General features: G+C 33.2%; 2 protein-coding genes across 2 annotated transcripts in view; one reads left to right on the forward strand and one right to left on the reverse strand.

The window, feature by feature from the left end:
• The first annotated feature begins 1,724 nt into the window (after positions 1-1,724).
• On the forward strand, positions 1,725-12,617 carry icln (chloride nucleotide-sensitive channel icln). The gene is made up of 6 exons (XM_085954600.1): positions 1,725-1,985; positions 7,756-7,889; positions 8,524-8,715; positions 9,242-9,309; positions 9,901-9,973; positions 11,285-12,617. Exons 1-6 carry the CDS (start codon positions 1,867-1,869, stop codon positions 11,329-11,331), a joined length of 633 nt encoding a protein of 210 aa, XP_085810726.1. The 5' UTR covers positions 1,725-1,866; the 3' UTR covers positions 11,332-12,617.
• Positions 12,618-13,081: 464 nt separating this feature from the next.
• Rcc1 (Regulator of chromosome condensation 1) overlaps positions 13,082-16,398 on the reverse strand; it is a 28,234-nt gene continuing 24,917 nt past the window's right edge. Inside the window, exon 15 of the mRNA XM_085954575.1 lies at positions 13,082-15,804. Within this exon, the coding sequence (XP_085810701.1) occupies positions 15,353-15,804 (452 nt within the window). The 3' untranslated portion in view covers positions 13,082-15,352. The remainder of the gene's footprint in view (positions 15,805-16,398) is intronic.

The raw sequence follows: 16,398 nt of genomic DNA on the forward strand, positions 1-16,398 counted from the left end.
TTTCAATTATTTTTTTGATTGAATATATCAATGATGGTACTGCTATGTTGTAACTATCAATAAAACTACGTTAAAACTAGTTTTTAATGGTTAATTTTATATATCATAAATTCAGTTAGAACTTTGTCCACCTGAAACTCAAACAAATCGCCTTTACTACAAGGTTCTAACTGAAATTTGTATGGAAATCCTGATGATTCAAGACACATAGTTTCACTTTTCATGTTAAAATAAATAAAATTCTTGAAAGTTATCTAATATCATATTTTTTTCCGGAGAAAATGTATGGAAATTGTTGGGAAATGGGAAATTCGGAAAAACGTAAATATATTTTTTGTAATTTTTGTTTAATACCATTTTAAAATGAAAATTATGTTGAAAATATAATTTAATAAAAATACGAAACTATTGTTGATGCAACAAGCCCAATGTTTATTGTTCAATTTCAACTGGCTTCTTGTCTTCATCTACATCAGATACATTTATTGTAATTGTGTATACACGATTGTTGTTACTAATGGCTGAGGGAATGGTGTGAAAAAATTCTGCTATTAAATTATTCGCCTCAGTTTTAGAATAATCTTCAAGCCAGCAAGAGGCATATCTTTCAGATCCATCATCACATCATAATTGTAAAATTAATATACTTAATCTCTATAGTGTGGGAATTCTCAGGAATAGGGATTTTAGAATACAATATAACCATTTCTTCACCCCATCTACTGAGATTTGAAACATCTCAAATATGTATATCACTTCCAGGAAGACTTTAAACCTAAAAAATTGAATCAATGAATGAAATAGCCTTAAAATACTCAATATTTAGACATTATTATTAACAAAAGGTAAATACAATGTTCGTTCGACATTCACCATATTAAAATAATCAATTCTGTAGGTATTGAAATTTACGGTTTGTGAATAATATGTAACTGTAGCGTCGTTTGTAACGAAATTTAAAAAATGTCGATGATATAATTAAATCTTACTTACGTTTCATAATATTATAATTCATCTCTTAGTGAGTTCACAATTTACTGCCAATAATATCAAATATCACGAAACATTTTTTGAGGTTATGTATCTCAAAGCTATAGTATTTTATGTAAATACTCGTGGTTTATTGTTAAATACACTGCATGAAGACTTAATAATAAATTTAAATACAAAACAACAAGATTTTACTCTTCATATTGCAATTTAAACCATTTTAACAACATTAAATGTATTCACAACCACGAAATGTCAAAGCACATAGAACTTTGTAGAGCGAAGGATCTTTTTATATTATGATAGAACTCTGTAGTACCACAGATATTTTGTAAAGTGCACATAGAACTCGGTAGTATTGGGGTTTAATGAAAAAATATAAGAAATATTGACCTCATATTGATACAGTATGTAGATAATGTGACTTGGAAGACTGCCTCATTATTACTTTAGTTTGGCCAAAAATCGTCACTTAGAACCTTGTAGTTCTCGGGTCGCGATTTAATGAAATAGGTACAAGTAACATGAAAAGATTTTTTTAATAATTACTACATACGGCTAAGTGTTATTTATTTAATTATTGTAATAATCAATCCTCTTCAATCTCTCTTTGATAATAAGACATTGCACTGTGCCACAGTATTAATCTCTTTGGTAATAATGTTGTTTTCCTTTGATAAAGTATCCTTGTTGTATTTATGTGTTTAAAAGAAGAAGAAGCATAAACATCTAATGTCAAAAACGCAGGCGGCATGTTTGAGTTCACATGTCAAAAAGTTGTTAATATTATTTTAATTTGAAGTTTAGTAATCTTTATCGAGATACCGCATATTAACAATCAAATTAAGTTACGATAGATTAATTTTATCATTAAAGATGGTAGTTGTGAACACATTCACGGCGCCGGCAGAGGGTATCGTACATCAACAAACGTCCACCAAACTGTACGTGAACGAGCGGGAAATTGGCACCGGCACATTATACATCACAGAATCGTAAATATCATAGATTACCTTATTTTTAATAAAAATTGTAAACCTAATAGTTACAGGAAAGTGGTTTCAGTCATTTATCACCACAGAACACAACTTCGCAAATGAATTCGTATGCTGCAGCTCTTGACGTCTCCGATAGACATTTGAATATATAATTCCGTGCAACATGTTGTGGTTCATCTCTCATGGTGTATAATATGGCAAAGACCGCTTATCTGCCAAATAATAAAAGCACTGCAAATATGACACCACCACAGAACAGATTAATAAGATAGAAATGTAAAAGCCATCGCCATGGACCGAGGTTTTGAAGCAGGGCATTTTATGACGTTCAGGCCATAAAACAATTATTATTATTATTAAACATATATTATGATATAGATGTAACTATTAATTAAAAATAACATATTCTTTATGTGTTTACACGTGTTTAAGTTTATCCCATATTTTTCCACACTCGAGATTCGTAGCCTGCCATACCACAGTAATAATTCCCATTAATTTTGTGTTCCTTGGACACAACCAACCACAGAGAATTTTACCATTATTATCGTAATAAGTAATGTTCATTGATTTTGCAGAAAATCATCATTTTATGCAGAGTTTGAACCAATTCGATATATTGGAGACGATTTTCATTAAATGTCGCATATGTTATAACCCGGCCACACAAACAAAATCATCTCGACTGCAACATTGCCGTAAATCAAATCTGTCATCAATGATGCAACTCTCTTTAGTGTAGAAAGTTGGGATAATGATGTCACACGGCTAGCCAAACCACGTTATGTCTATGTATCTTGAGCCGAAACGAATAGCTGACCACGTCGAGCTGATTTAGTTGCATGCAACAGCATTATATGTTCTTTTCAACCAAAAATGTTGCATTGACGCTCTCTGCAGTGGTACATGAAGTTACGTATGTTTTGTGAATGCCAACAAAATCATAGAATGACAAGTATTGCAGTCGAGACGAGTTTGTATGTGCGACCGGGGTTATGCATTCATAGTTTGATATTGAAGAATGTCTTTGACGTTTCCTGTGAGGCAATAAGGGCTGTTTATTTGTCGGCCCATTGGTACGTGGCGGTGTGTAGCTAATAAAGTATAATATTGTTATTGTGCAACCAATTTCATAACAGGTTGTCAAAACTGATAATGAGCTCCGTACAATTTTTGCCCATAAGCGGCAGTGACCAAATTATACCTAAACCTTCTTAGGTTGGACCACGATAGAGTGAACTCTATATTTAATGGTGATTCTAGAACGTTTTTCGTCTGGTTGAATTCGGTAGCTACAGTAAAGTTTATATTTTCAGTCTTGCCAGCCTTGAATGCAAATGGCAGCTTGCTGTTAGCGCTTTGTTGCTTACTTATGTAGATTTGCATTTTTTCATAATTTTTTTTATCTAAATACGAATGAATTTTATAAAAGTGTCTTTTAGGCTTTAGCAGTAATGCAATGTCCCTATTTCAGTGCGGCCTGGAAAATATATCTCAAGGCAGAAGTGTGATGTTTGCTAGAAATTAACCTGCAATACCAAATGACTTTCAATTATTTAATCATTAACTGTTGAAACATTATTGTCAGCCTCGCATTCGTTTATATAAAGACACTATCTCTGTAGAAGAAGGTTTTTTTTGAAGATCTTTGACTTTTCGAAGAAAATCAATACAAATTGTATACATCAAATATGGTAAAAACCAAATATAATTCACTGTCATATACATATTGCTCCCGCACAGTTGGCATCTTATAGTAACTAATGGTTATATAATGGAGTCGCATATTATGCCACAGTGGTTTCTTTAGACACATACAACTTCGCATCAGGAGTCATAAGTCAAAATTACCATCAAAGTCTTGGTCTATGGCAACTGGCTTTCGTATTTCTATCCTTATTAACTGTATCATTCTCAGCATCTTAAATAATTTATATATTTATCAGTGGCGAAGGGTGGTGATGGGGTGTTAAGATCCGACATAATAAATAGTGCACAGTAAACTTTGTCAGTCATACATATTTGATTTCATTGAACTAAGACTACAAATTCCAGATAGTATTGGTTAGTTTTTAAAATTCAATTAAACCCTGTGTAAACCAAGCCATGATGAATAATAGTCAAAAAATATTTGTCTATAAAATATCTTTACACATTCGCGGACACATGTTAGGTTAGGTTAGGTTAGGTATGACACATATTTAAATTTTTATCTTTTACTTTTTCGATATAGATATATAGAAATGAGTTAAGTTAAGATACGACACTATCTAATCGACCGTGTTTAGGAAAAAGGGCGTAACCCTCACTGAAAAAATTTTACAGGAGGGGCAAAAAACGTTTTTTGAATGATTTTAGTTTAATATTTTTTTTAAAATAGGCACAGACATTGGGTGCATGATGATTGATGATTTGTAATATATTTTCTATCTAATAATAATTAAAGAAGTTATTACAGAAAAATCATTAAAATTGAGGGTAAATGCTTTTTTCCTTAAATTAAAACTTAATTAATCTCAATTAAAACCTGAATTTAGATAATAATTCGGCATTTGCGGCTTACTTCCTTTTTTATAGAACGTGTATTTAGTTGTATACATTGTTAATATCTAATAAAAGCACTTTTCGAAAAATCAAAGGTTACGCCCTTTTTCCTAAACACAGTCGTAATGGAAATATGTTCGTACCGTGACACAGGTAGCAGGGAACATATTGTTTTAATCCAAAATATGCCATCTATAAACATCGTGTCATATTCCGTTCCACAGTATAGAACGTCAATGGACGTCCTGTCATATCACATCTCACAAAATGCGACGTGTATAGACGTCTTGTCCACGAATGTGTTATTAAATTGTGTCATTAAATCATACATAATTTTAGATAAGTATTTTATAGATAGATGAAAAATTTTTATCTATTGTGGTTTGGTGGTTTGGTTTCAGTAAGGGTAACATGAATTTGAAATAATTACAAGATAAAAAGAACTTTTTATATACCACGTTTTTAAATTTTCTGTTGAATCATATAAACTTGACAATTATATGTATTAATAAAAACTTTTTATTGTACTTGATAGAAATACTGAATAAATATAGAATACTGAAATGTCATTTTGACATTTCATATCGATTTCCATAGTAATGCACGTATATATTAATAATTTAGTTGCTAGGACCACCTTAGCAACCAACAATTATAACTTTCCATACAATACAGAATTAACTGAAAATGAATTCAATTCTGCTTAAAAATGGCTAAAAGTATTAAAAGAATGCATTGTCGTCGTGTTCTGATATATTCTAAAAGTTTCAAATGTCTAGCTAGTCGGGAAGTTAGTTAAAAATCTTCAATCGTCCAATACAAATCTTGGACAAACAAGAAAAAAAATGTACTGGACACACAAAAAAAATTTAGTACTGGACAAACAAGAATACAAGCTAATAAAAACGTGGTAAATAAAAAAACAAACCAACACCATCTGCAATTTGTACTCTTAATTTAATCAAAATAATTAAGTGTGACTGACAAAGTGTACAGTATTTTTGTCAGATCTCGACTGCCTACCTACACTATGATGGTTTGATTCAGGTAGAGTTTAATTGAATTTTAAGAACTAACCACCACCATCTGCAATTTATATAAAAAAAAGTTCATGGGTTTCTGCACAGATCCTAGTTTTAAATTAAAACTCGATGGCATAATATAAAACAAGATGGTAACTGAAATCTAAATTTTCTTATATTTATCTGATTTGATGTATTTTCCGGTGGCGAAGGGTGGAGGTAGGCTTTTAGTATCCGACATAAATAGTGCACATTAAACTCTGTCAGTCATACGTATTTGTTTTCATTGATTACTGTGTAGATAGTATTTCTTATATTTCTTCAAAGTCATAAGTCATAGTAGATAATAGTCAAAATAATCGTTTATTTTTAAATTATCTAAAATTATAACATTAAACCATACATAAATTTAGATGTTTTATAGATAGAACAATATTTCTTATCAATTATGGCTTGGATAGGCAGGGCTTAATCAATTAAAAAAACTAACCAACACCATCTGTAATTAATTACGAGGGTGGGTCAATAATTCCTTAGAAAAAAGCATTAAAACAGTTTTTATTTTTGTATTTTTTTTTTATTTCTCAACATAATCTCCTTGGAGCTCAATACACTTGGTTAGACGTTTCTCAATTTTTTTTAAACCGTCAGAAAAATAAGTTTTCGGAAGGTCCTCAAAATAAGCATTTGTCCGATCGATGACTTCTTCATTTGAAAAAAAACGTTGTCCACTTAGCCATTTTTTTAAGTTTGGGAAAAGGAAAAAGTCACTGGGGGCTAAATCTGGCGAATACGGTGGGTGGTCGACCAATTCGAACTTCAATTCTTCAATTTTAGCCATTGATCGTAAACATGTGTGAACACGGGCATTGTCCTGATGAAAGAGGATTTTTTTCCTGTTTAAATGAAGCCGTTTTTCTTCAATTTTGTTTTTTAGCTGGTCCAATAAAGATGCATAATAATCCCCTGTTATTGTTTTTCCTTTTTCCAAATAGTCAACGAAAATAATTCCACGTGCATCCCAAAATACAGTAGCCATAACCTTACCAGCTGATTTTACGGTTTTCGCCTTCTTTGGACACGGTTCGCCTTTCGCAATCCACTGCTTTGACTGTTCTTTCGTCTCGGGAGTATAATGGTGTATCCATGTTTCATCTACAGTCACAAAGCGACGAAAAAATTCATCCGGATTGCGTTGCATGAGCGACAACAGGGCTTTAGAGGCCACCACCCTATTGCGTTTATTGTCGACTGTGAGCAAACGCGGCACCCATCTTGCAGAAACTTTTTTCATGCCCAATTTGTCATGTAAAATAGAAATGACGCTACCTTTTGAGATCACTGTAACCTCAATTATCTCACTCAACTTTAATTTTCGGTCACTTAACACCATATCGTGGATTTTATTGATCATTTCTGGTGTAGTCACCTCTACAGGACGTCCTGAGCGTGGTTCATCCTTTGTTGATGTACGACCACGTTTAAATTCATTTAACCAGTTATAAATAGTTGCAAGTGAAGGAGCAGATATGCCGTGAACTAAATCCAACTCATTTTTTATTTCCTTTGCTGTTAACCCTTTTATATTAAAATGTTTAATAACAGCTCTAAAGTCAATTTTCTCCATTTTTGTAAACAAGCAAATTTTTTTTTTAAATGTACGAAAATAAAAAACAACAACCCGACCAATCTGATTGAAACTTCGCAGCATACTGAATCGGTAGTGCCGCTGCATGAAAACAAACCGCTTACAGTACTAGTCGCGCCACCTGTCGGCTTTTCTAAGGACTTATTGACCCACCCTCGTATTTATTCTTAATTCAACAAAAACAAATAAGTATGCCTGAAAAAGTGTACACTATTTTAGTCGAATCGCCCATAACATACCTAAATTTTAATGGTTTGGTTTAGGCAAGGTTTAATTGAATTTTAAAAACTAACCAACACTATCTACAAATTGTATTATTAGTTCAATAAAAACAAATAAATATGACTGACAAATTTTAGTGTGCACTATTTATGTCAAATCTTAACAGCCTACCTCCACCCTTCGCCACTGGTATTTTCAGTTTGAAGTTATTTATCGTGACTTTGTTATCGTGACAAATTATGTTTAGGCAAAAATCCAAGACATGGGCTGATTGAATTGAACTAAAAACATTTATATCTATGCTGATACTTGTCGCTTATTTTTATTGCAGTCAACTTTCGTGGTGCGATTTATTAAAATGCGTGGGATTCTCAATGCGTTACCCAAACATCTGCCTGCACGCCGTCCGGAGAGAGCCGTATCCGTCACTATATGTGATGTTGGATTACAAACTTCAATTGCCAGGTAATTAATTTATTCTTAACGGTGTACAGGAATAGAATGTCATATTAGCTATCATACATAATTTGAAAACACCTCAGACTTAGAAAAAATCTTTGTAAAAACAAGTATGACACTCGACAGGACACATTTTCAAATCTTGTGAATTATTCGTTGAATAAAATAAATATTTTAATAAATTAGTAGCAAGTGCAAATGCGCTAAGACTAAAACTTGGAGAGATCCAGACATCGGCTTAGCAATCAAGGTAAGCACATTGGTACCTTGATTCAAACTACAAAAGCCGATTGCCAAAAATTTATTTCTTATACGCTTCAGTTGTATAAACTACTGGCTAATTTCGTCGTAATTAGATAGGACGCGCGTTACTCAATTAGTAAATTGAATCACATTGGTGCAAATCCAGTGGATATTGGTTTGAGTGCTAGTCGTATTTTTTTTTCAAAGATATTTTCTAGTAGGCATATATCTGAGGTGTTTTCAAGTTATGAATGTTCAATAAAGAATATTAGATTCTTAAAAAATATTAGCTATCGTTATTTTACTTCACATCTTTCTCTGAGGATGTTTATGTTTTATATCATTCAATTCCATCGTCTGCAGCCTGCATAATAGTGTTTAAATTTGTCACCAATAGAAGGACTTATCCCAGCTGAGGACACAACTCAACAAATAGACGAGCCGTCATCTGACGATGAAGAAAATGAAGACGATCACGAACTGACGGAGCTGATGTTTGCCCCTGACGACCAGGACATGCTGCAAAGAATGTTCTCCGCCATGAGCGAATGCCAGGCTCTGCATCCCGATCCCAATGATGAAGTTGAAGGTATATTAAAATTTTACATTGCAACCTCAGATAATAATATAACGAGAGTGGCTATTGTTTGGCAAAATGAAGCCGTTTCTTGCGTATACGCACAGTAGAACCTCAATTTCATTATTATTAACTTAACTATGAAACGTTATACCATCATGTTGCTTCTCAGTACGGCTACCAAATTTAAACACAACATAATCATAATATTATTTTCTACTAAATTAACTGAAAATAATTACATACAAACTATCTTTATATTTAACACAAAAAAAAATAATTTCAACAACACATGCTGGCAGTTTTTAAATGAATGTAGTCATTCAAATTAACATTTACTGGTGAAGTTTACAAAAAATATTTAATTCAGCCGTATAAACTCTATCTTACTCTTACGCATATTGCGGAGATATAAGCGTGCCGAATGCTTCGTTTTTGTTCGGGTCTTGATTGTAACATTTAGCAGTGGTGTGCACAGAATTTTTGGACTAGTTGTAGTGTATTGTTTTATTTTTATTGATTGATAATTTTATTTCAGATTCTGATGAATATGATCCAGCCTCAGTAATGTTGGACGATGATTTATTTGAACCGCCACTGCAAAACGTAAGAAAACACTTTTATTATCAGTTCACATTAACCTGCGTTATCCGTTCATATGATTGATTCTCGATTTACTGGAGTCATGTTGACCAGGCTGCGGATTAATCGCGAACAGGATGTACCTACAAAATTTCCATTCGGGAAACCTGGAATCGATTTTCCCAACTTCTTCCCAATTGAAATTAACATTAACGAAAGACATCCAAGAAAGCAAACCGAATTCAGAAGTGGTCTCACTGTTATGAACAATATACAGCCTGCCACCTAGGTATATCGAATAAAAATCGTAGGATATTCCGTGTTTAATTTTTGATATTTATTGTGCATTTACGTAACGTAGAGACCCAATTCTAGCTAGTTAATAAGCCCTATCTTTCATTCCCTAATTACCACCGAATATCAAAAACCTAACACTTTCAACTAGCCAAACACATATCCCTGAAGCCATTAACACAGCACAATATACTATAATTACCTCATACGCTATACATTCATCCCCGCAAGTTGAAATCGTACCATGTGGTTCTTCTGCCGAGGAATTGTGGAGGCGATAAAGTAAATATTCCCCGTTAACATTAATTTATTGTTTCCCAGGCTGAAGAATATATGCAAGGATTACACATAGGCGTAAACAATGGACACAACACCGAAGACTCGCCAGGAGAAGGTAACTCTTGTTTTTGATTATACTTACAATTATATTAATTTGACATTACATAATATTATACAGTTGATTCCGCTTAATTGAGACACACCGAGACTAGGACATTTTGGCCCAATTAAGCGAATTCAACAATGAATTTTTTTCTTTAAAATCTATTTCTATACAATAAATAGGCAGGAGAATAAGAAATTCTAAAATAAAATAATAAATTCAATTTATTTAATATGCATTGAGTTTAATCCGTCTTTGGTTTTTGTGAGTTTGCACTTCTACAAAATCAGCACAGGTATGCGTGTATTCAGTACAGATGTAGGGCTCCCTTCATTGCCTTTGTATTTTACTTTCGATAATTCGTGAAACGATTATTTTCAAACTGCCTTTCTACAAGACACGCTTTCCGATTCTGGCTTCCTAAAATAATTTGAATTTATATGTACCTGTCAATTACCTACGTCGTCGCAGAGCAGCCATGACCTGTTCTGGGTCAAGTCTATTTTCATATACTTTATCGTGTATTACTCATGGCTTATCGATTTTAATTAGGATTTTTTACTTGTCTCGTACAGCGACATCGGTTCAAGAAATTTATGCATGGGTCGATCAAACCTTTATTTCTTTTGAGCATGTCAAATAAAAACATTGATTTCAATTAATTTAGTATATGTTTAAATCCCCATCGCAACATAGACTCGATTCGCTTGGGCATGTTTATGTTAAGAATGTGACATTGTGTTGTGTTTCAATTTGTCATTGATCATAAATTCTGTATGCAAATGGAAAAAGGAGGTCAGTCAAGAAATTACTACTTTTCGGATTGAGTTTTGGACAAAAGTTGGTAAGTCGAAAATTTAGGTATTTAGAGTTAACAACGGATTATATGTCTATATATAAATATGTATGCTAGAGAAAAAAATCAAGGTTATCCAATATATAGAATGTGCACATAAAAATTAGCATTATGCCTGAGTTTATTGGGCATGTCAAATTGCAATAATTACCACTCCATAACATGATTTCGAGACTTACTAACTTTTAGCAGTAACAATAATATTGTTACTATGTTATTTGAATTTCTATGTTTATATGTAAAATTAACTAATTAAGCAGGGTTGATTCAACTCGTTCTTTTTCTTTATGCATACAAACTTAATATGCTTTATAGTTAATTTGGCATATTTTTCAATTGAACTTTCAATTTTACAAACTTTTCATCCTTTACATTTCCCACACACAATTAAGTATCCCCACGTAAACTCTGAATGTATTGCTCTTTCCCTGCATGTCAACATTCACCTTTCTTTTTAAATTTCGCAGGTATTGAAGAAATGGAGCATGACCCAGACCAGTTTGCCGATGACTGATAGTGTAGAAATAACATTTAGGTTTTGATTTATTTAGTTCTGTAAACATTTGAAGGTGTGTTCAACCCTCGAAAAGGGGTCCATAGCCGCCCTGCCCTGTCTACATTTGAGCATTTTTTCATTCGCTGAATGAACGCATCACAGGCATGCGTAGCTTGCCTCAAACTGATTTCCATATGGCCATTGTTCGTGATGAAAGTGCTAGCGCACGTAGATCCATCAACCATGGACATCTTGTTAACGGAATGATTCTGCGGAAAATGTTTGACTATAATTTTACACCAAATATACTATAATTTTGAAAAATTCAAAATGAAAAATGTTCTATAGTTTTTTCATAATATATTTTTTATATTAAAATCAGCATTTCAAAAATATGTCAACTGCATCCTGTGAAAAATGAAAATTATTTTACATATAAGTGTAGACAGTTGACGCAGTGCGTAACATGATTTCCACTTAAATTAAAGGTGCAGTGGAGGATGAAGTGATCAAATAATGTAGACATAGCTTTTGTCAATTACCGCGATGGATGATGACCACTTTTTGAGGGACACCTTAAATTATTATAATATTTTGTACCTACTCCCAAAAATCTCATGTAATTTCTTAAAACTGTCAAAATGTATTTTGGTTTTATATTATATAGTTTCTGGTCCAAATTCTAGAATTGTTAAGCGGTACAGGGTACCCGGTTGGATATCCTCTGGACTGTGATTGCACAAAGGAGGTTCGATATAATCCCCACTTTTGTATGTTATATACACATCAGGTAATATGTCCATGGCATATATTATGATTGCAGTCCACGATATATGTTAAGTCTTTATCTCATATGACTGCCATTCACAGTGACAGTGGAAAAGATTTCTCGATTTTAACCGGTGTATGGCCAATGAGTTTTACAAATAATATTCTTTAGTATGTAATAACAATCAAAAAGAACATTTTATATTGAAATACATTCATTTTATTTTTTAAATTATTGATCCAATCGCCAACCGATCTTCTACCGGACCACATACCTACTGCTTAACAGTCATCGCCGTGAGATGAGCAGTGAACACCTGGATTGCAGCTGACTCGTGGTAGCCACCGGTAGGTACACTCAAATACCAGTGGCTGCAACCTTAGTTTTACTTTTAGAATTGATTAATTTTGTATACTGTAATAAAGTAATGTTACTTCATAAATTATAATGTAAGCAAATAAAAAATAATATTAACATTTTGCAAGATTGTATTTTTCAAATATTCTGTCTAATAAAACAGTACTGGGTTACCACAAAAAAAATCTTATTTTACACTACCCTAATTCTACATTTTCACGTAGCAATTTTTGTTGTTCAACTGTATGTTGAATGATAAGCGGGAACGATATTTCAACAAAATTGATCAACTTTTATGTTGAATTGAACTAAGTCGAGGTCCTTTCTACTTTTTTTGATTCAACAGTGATTCACCATTCAAGTCGACTTACTATCATCCCCAATTAATTCAGACAAGGTTTTGCTGAATTTAAAAAAAAGTATAGTATAATATTTCTATGATCCGTAAAATACTGAAGATGAAACAAAATTCAATTTCCATGTCCCGCCAAGTATCACTGCCTAGGACTTTTTTTTTGATTACACATCGCCTACATCCCTGGTAGGGGCTTCTTTTACCACTGATGGTTGCAGATAGCAGAGTCCATACGTTCCAGCTATGGACAGAAAGAAGTCAGGACGGGAAAGAATAAAACCCAGACATAAATTCAAAATAAGTAATTTTATTCAATATGTTTTTATAGAAATTATTCTAAACAATGCAGTTTTTTGTGTGTATATTACAGTTGTTATGAGAAGGACAATATAATATATATTCATAATAATCGCCACAAACACAGAAAGAGTAGTTTAAATGATTGGGCCCCTTCATTATAATGTCTTACATCAATATTAATTCAATTGCTGATCCACTGGCCGCAAGAAACCGTACTCCTAGAGAGTATGGTACAATATTATTAACTACGGTGACAACACATTAAAAATAATAACCAATCACCTAAAATGTAACATACAGCATTTGAAATATTTCACTGACAAATACGACATAACATACAATGTTGTTTGTAACACAAATTTCACAAGCATAAAATAATCAACAATAATATTTATAGTCTAACGGTAAAACATTTCTTTATTCTACTACAAATACTTTGTAGCGCTGTTCGATAATCACGTGTCAGCTCAGGTTTACAGAATATTTACCATTTTGGACAAAGTGCAAACAAATAAACTAAGGACCATATGCATACGTAGTACTTATTTAAATAAGTCTGCAATTTTCGGATAAATAAGATATAAGAACCAATGCATAACAATAGACAGATGGCACTGTAGGTGGCGATGAAACATTGAAACAAAACTGACAGCTGCTAACAAATAATTACATTTCGTTAATAGTAAATTTAACCTCAGATAAAGCAAGACTGACCAAAAATTAATGAATAAAATCGGAGAATTTTCTGAATAATTAATTATTTTAAAGGGGGAGAGCGTGTTGCCATTACATTAATAAATGAAAATAATGCTGGGAATACTTCATCGCGGTGTGCACGTTTATTCAATTTAGTTATCATACTATTAACTTTGTTTGGATTAAAAAAATATTTTAATAATCTACAGGAGGTCATAGCAATATGGCACTTCGGTCTCTGTTTTGCTTATGTCATTTCGCCTTCATCTACACATAGCATTCTTAACAATTTGCTTTATTACATGTCATCTGTGGTGTAGCAAGGTGGTTGTCAATACACAATTTATTATAGTTTTGTACTGTTATAGTGAGTAAACGGTATGTAACAATTTTTTTTAATAAACTATTCCAAATTAATCATCCGTAAAAGTGGCGGTTTTCCGGGAAGCAGAAGCGGTCGCTTCATCAGAAAGAATAAAAATATTGAAAAGATGAGTATTTCCACAAATTGAGGGTTAAAAATTATCAATCAAGTGTAAAAAAATCATGGCAACATGTTTATTATCTGTAAGGTGATTTATCGCATAGACAAAATATTCACAAACGGACCTCCAAACCTGTCAATGTTTCAGGCTACCACATACTTAAAAGAGGAAAAAAAATGTGTAAAATTGAATCTGCTGAATTAATAAATTTCACACAGAAACATAGATGTTCCCATAAAACAAATTTTGGCTCTCCGAATGGCAGTGATTTTAGACGTATTTTCCTTTTGCATGCGTAAGTATTTAGTTCTGCAGTACATAATAACAAAAAAAAATATTATTCAGTGTCATTTTCTAGCCGGAATGTACCGGAACCGTGTTCTACAAGCCCTATTTATACATCCAGTAATGGCGTTCTGGAATATTTTGTTAGGTTACAGTACTATTTTTATTGCATCGTTCGTGTTTAATTTTCCAAATTGTATCAATAAAATATTGTGTTTGTATTTTTGAATATTTACGCATTTATTCTTTGTAGACATGCAAGATAGCTCAAGATGCCACCGTTCTGGAACCAACTTTTCTAGAAAAAATAGCACTGATCTAAATAAATCAAATGAATTGATCTGAAATATAATTCTAAATATTTCACTTCATTTATTTATTCATTATAGACACTTATCCACACATGAACATCATCAAAACGCCTGATCATTCTCTAATTTATTATTAGGGGCAGACAGGAATCAGTCATTCGTCGTCGAAAACTAGCATAGTGCAGTCAACCAGCGGTCAATATTTATGTAAGTTTTACAATTAGGGCGAATCAATAGAAATTATAGTAAATCTAACAATAAATTTAATTACATGTTGAAATCCAAACGGCATTAAATATAAACACACCTGACGAATCGTGTCGATCGGTACTGTCCTAATTTTCCCCGACGGCCAAGAGTCCAACTGTCGAAAGAAAAGCACATTCCGCCGCGGAGCGCACAAACTACAGCATCGTCACCGTCACAACACTACAATAGAATCTTCGCATGCACAACGATCTCGGAAACTATTTCAAACAATTCATGAGGAGGAAGCCGCTTCCGTTCTGGAAGACTCCACAACGTCCATGGATTGCTTTTCAGTCACGGCCGGGGTATCCACCGCTGCTGCTGACTTCATCTCCACATCGGCGACGGCCGGGATATTGTCTTTGATGACAGGGTCTTCGGCTTGAACGTCGCCGATGCTTCCATTGGACATCTTCCTCGCCTCCTTGATGTCACCTGTCTTTTGCAGAGGGAGGGGGCAGGCGTCTGGGAGGGCGGCCTCGACGGCAGAGGACTGCGGAGGGGCGGTGTCGGCGGGCGTTTGGGAGTCTCGAGGAACTGCGGGTTCCGTGTCAGGCACTGTGGCCGAGCCCGCCTCGGGCGGTGTCATCTTGATACGCTTGGACGGCGGCTCGTATGCACAATTTTCAGTCTGTTTTGTTGGCGTTGGCTCTCGGTTTTCGCTTGACGGGACGTTGCTGCTTTCTGCAAACATAAAATAACGGAACAGTCCGTGTAGTAATAATTCATTCATTCACTTCTCCTCACTCTGGAGAATTAAAATAGTCAACAATAATTTCTAATCATGTTGGATTTACAAAAATTTTCAATCGACAATAAAAATCACACCAAAAAAAAATTAAAATACATTTTTAGATTGTCGAATTTACAATTTAAATAAAATAAATTCCATTTGTAAAAATATCATGCAAGAGAATAATAAATTTAATAAGTTGTTATCTATGATAAAAATAATAATATCTTTGTAATTTATTTATGTATATATAATAATACTATTATTGTTACGAAAAATTGCATATAATTTGCTGGTATAATATAATATTAAAAAAAGGAGATTATAAGCATAATGTAATTAATTACATGGTATTTCTTACAACCCACACAAATAAATATACACCACATGCGTAAAAGCAAAGAAATGCATAAAATAGAATACAATAATTTGGACATTGTAGCAAAAGACAATAATTGAACGCTGATGACACATGCGATGCTTTTTGACTGCAGTGCTCTTACAAGTCAAGTCAATGTTACGAACTAATGACTTTATAACATCAA

The sequence above is a fragment of the Rhyacophila brunnea genome, unplaced genomic scaffold (assembly GCF_057557595.1).
Source record: "Rhyacophila brunnea isolate RB1 unplaced genomic scaffold, BYU_Rbru_1.0 scaffold_4, whole genome shotgun sequence".
Lineage (NCBI taxonomy): Eukaryota > Metazoa > Arthropoda > Insecta > Trichoptera > Rhyacophilidae > Rhyacophila > Rhyacophila brunnea.